The sequence below is a fragment of the Atta colombica genome, unplaced genomic scaffold, assembly GCF_001594045.1.
Source record: "Atta colombica isolate Treedump-2 unplaced genomic scaffold, Acol1.0 scaffold112, whole genome shotgun sequence".
Classification (NCBI taxonomy): Eukaryota; Metazoa; Arthropoda; class Insecta; order Hymenoptera; family Formicidae; genus Atta; species Atta colombica.
The window spans coordinates 151,280-155,206 of NW_017259198.1; the positions used below are offsets into that span (position 1 = coordinate 151,280).

Below are 3,927 nucleotides of genomic sequence, written 5' to 3' on the forward strand. Positions count from 1 at the left end.
ACAAATAAATTATCTTTAAATATTTTTTTAAATAATGATTATTTGTTATTCCTTGTTGCTGTGCAATCAAGCACAACGAAAAATTCGGCGCAAACATTGAGTAGAAGTTCTCACGTATTACTGACTATGTTTTTTGCTTACGTCTTTTTCAGATAACAAGGTGTATCTAATGGCGAAATTACAGACCTTTGATTTGATTTCGACTAAGGAAAAGCATCCATGCCCGAAGTGCAATCGCATCTTCGAGAAGAAAAGCAGCCTGAGTAGACATCTGACGTACATGTGTGGAAAAAGACCACAATTTAAATGCCCCTACTGTGAATATTGCTGCAACATGCGCTGTAATGTTTACAGACACGTGCGTTACATTCACAAGAAAAATGAAGTGTATGCGCTGGACATCATCAAAAATTGTGTTACGACACCATATTGATTATTTTATGCATTATTGACGAACTACACATTAACAGATCTCTTTGCAAACTTTAAATTAAAGAAGACTGTAAAAATATGTTACGCTTATTTCATATATCTGATATGATATTCATATATCTAATAAAGTCGTGACGCTAAATACGACTTTATAGAAATATTTTTAGAGCTCAAATACTTTAAAAGGATATAATAATTGACTCTGTAATCACATTGTAATTTATTTTTTTTTAAATTTATTTTTATTATGACGCAGACAATAGAAAATACAACTGGATATGATGGATTATTAAATTGAAATTTTTGTTAATAGTACCTAATTCGATAGATTGTTAATGATTGAATTGAATTTTTGCCGCATGTTTAATATACTGTAATACGTAATTATTTTAATAATCGTTTAAATTTAATTTTAAACCATAAACTTAGAAAAAGTTTGTCTAAGTTCCTCGATTTAGTTTTAATTTTAACTGTCATTTTAATAGAGATAATGTTAATTAACTTATTTTGTGATTATACTTTTTGCGACCATTTGTGATGTTATTTTCTTTTACTGTTTTCATTTGTAATTTTATCATGTATAATACAAAGTTTCTTATCACTTCCAAAATGCGAAGTAAATTATATTTAAGATATATTTTAGGATATATTATTAGGTGTTTTAATACGAATTAAACCTATAATATTTCTATTGAAACACCATAAGTGTTAAATACTGTATACGTAATAAATTTGTCATTGTCTTCACAATAACTCTTTAAACGGATAAGCTTTAGTCCTTATTTTTTTTTATTTTGAAATTGAATAAATTACTCTCATGAATTGTATTGCTTAATATTACATTTATGATATTAATATTACATTTATGATATTCTAAAAATGTTACAGGAGCATGAGACGAAGAGAAATCATATTATTAGTTATTATCTATTTATCTATGTAACATTTATTTTATTTTATTTTAACATTTATAATAATTTTATTTTATCCTTTCTGAAAAACCGCATGTCGAAAACCGCATGTCGAAAACTGCATGTCGAAATGATACATATACTATTCCATATCATTTAACGTTTTTGATCCCAATTGTTGATGTCCTATATTGATTAACGTTTCATTTTTCCTTCTTATGTTTAGAGCACATGAATATCTCATCACAAACATTCAAGATTATTGAACCGTATCACCGTTGTCCGAAATGCTATTGCAGTTTCAAAGTGAAGAGAAGCTTCACTCAACTACCTTTTTGTACACATGCGGGAAGAATCCGCGCTTTGAATGTCCGTACGAGTTGTAGCTACCGATCCAAACACTGCAGCAACATTTACACATTCGTACTTATCATGAGAGATATGAAGCTGTGATTAAACGTTAATTATATTGACAAACTCTAAAAGCGATTTTTTCAACGTAAATATATTTTGTGAAAATAGCTTTTGTTATCTAATAATTCCTGTAAATATGCGAATATTAAGATTGATTGTAAGGAAGAGATGACTGAGGAGATTTTGAGGAGTTTCCTTCCTGATATTTGATAGAAATATTGTAGATAAGAAATTTGTTTAAGTATTGTTGAAGATGATTCCTTATAAAGATTCATGCCAACACTATGTAAAGCATTTTTCTTTCTTAAAGTATTGGATATATATTCAACAACAAAAAACTTTATTTTTTCTTAAGAGTAAATTTAAATTTGGTAAAAATTTGGTAAATTTTTCCCATTGGTTGCATTGAAGTCTTTAATTTTAGATTTCGAATCTTTGTTACATTTTTATGAGTATTATTTTCTATAAGACGGGATACCGGAGATAATTTACAATATTTTACAATTTGCCTTTGTCAAAGAAAATTTTCTTTTTTTTTTGATTGTATGATGTATAGCAAATGTATTATTTCAATGGCATAATAAATTTTTGCAAAAATTATAAAATGTAAAGTATAAAGTAAAAATTATAAAGTATACGATCCTTTAAAATGTAAATAATTTTTCGCGAAATGATAACAAAGGTATTAACAAACATGATTTTTTTACATTAAAAAAAATATATATATATTATCAAAGAAGTTATAAATTTTTAATAATGTATTATTTATTGTCAATTTATAACTTCTTTTTTATTGCATTATAGAATTATCAAATTTATAATTATATTTTTTATTAAAAATTTGTGCATTTGTCTTTCATTGCAAGCATCATTTTTTAAAATAATAATTAATAAACGATATTTTCAATGTTCACCTTCATCCCAATTATTTATCTCTTATTGCAAACATTTTTAAAAATAAATAATTTTAATATAATAACAATATATAAGTATTATTATTATTTAAAAACACTCTAAACTTTATTATTTTTTTGTAAGAATTCTCTTTTTATATATTGTTTTTATTTACAGCGATTTTAAAAGTATCATCAAGAGAATTTTGCTTCACTAGTCGATATAAGATGAGTTTTTAAATTCATCAATTGATCAATTGCATTATGCGCAAATGCAACTTTGCTTCGTAAAAATTGCATTTGCGCATAATACGATTGATTAATCGATGAATTAAAAACCTATAATAATATATCGGGTATTCACTTTTCGTTTGTTAAATGTTATTTTATCTAATTTTGCACATACACACAAGCTTTACTTTCTCATGAATCTGGGCTTACTTTCTCATGAATCTCATGAAGCTGTTCGTATGAATTAATATTAAAGCCAAAATGCGTGTTTGCACGCGATCGTTTCGCAGCTTTCAATAACAGGCGGAAATATCTCTATGTTCACAGATATGGTTCATGTCTCGGGTTTCTACAGGAGAAAAAGGCAGAATCACGTTACCAATTGTTATGCAAAACACCAGTGTCCTAACTGTCCTTCCATCTTTGTGTGGAAATGTACCCTGAGGAGGCATCTGCGCAATGAGTGTGGTAGAGAACCACGTTTTAAGTGTCCCTATTGCGATTACCGTGGTAAATGGAAGGCTAATATTACTAGACATATTAAAAGAGTACACAAGAATTGCTACAATTATGTAGTGGTTACTAACTAATAATAAAATTTTCAATCAATTTTGATCTTTCTTCGATGCATCCTTAAAGTGTGCTTTTTTAGTAAAACTATCGAACAATGTATTTGTGATAATTATATTAGAATGATTTTTTTTGAAACACAAATTAATATTTAAAAAATTTAATATTATTTCAATTTTTGAGTTACAATTGTTTGTGAAAAAAATTTTTTTGTTTCTAAATTATGTTAGATGCAAAGATAATGCGTGGAAAGTATACAAGAAATTTCTTTTTTCTTTACGATTTTGCTATTTCATTCTGTCAAGAATCAATACAAGACAAATTTAAAAAAATGAAATGAGATTTTATTGTAATACTGTTCTAAAAGAATTTTTTTATACTTAAGAAATATGTAAAAATAAAAAGATGAAATACATTTCTAAAAATACTTTTCTAAAAAAGATATTTCTTTACATTAGAGAACATCTCTTCGGTGA

At 26.5% G+C, this 3,927-nt stretch overlaps 1 protein-coding gene across 1 annotated transcript in view; it reads left to right on the plus strand.

Moving 5' to 3' along the window:
* The window catches only part of LOC108693980 (zinc finger protein 425-like), a 6,511-nt gene that overhangs the window by 133 nt on the left and 2,451 nt on the right, over positions 1 to 3,927 (plus strand). Inside the window, exons 2-3 of the mRNA XM_018203226.1 lie at positions 153 to 341; positions 3,209 to 3,391. Of these exons, the coding sequence (XP_018058715.1) occupies positions 153 to 341; positions 3,209 to 3,391 (372 nt within the window). The remainder of the gene's footprint in view (positions 1 to 152; positions 342 to 3,208; positions 3,392 to 3,927) is intronic.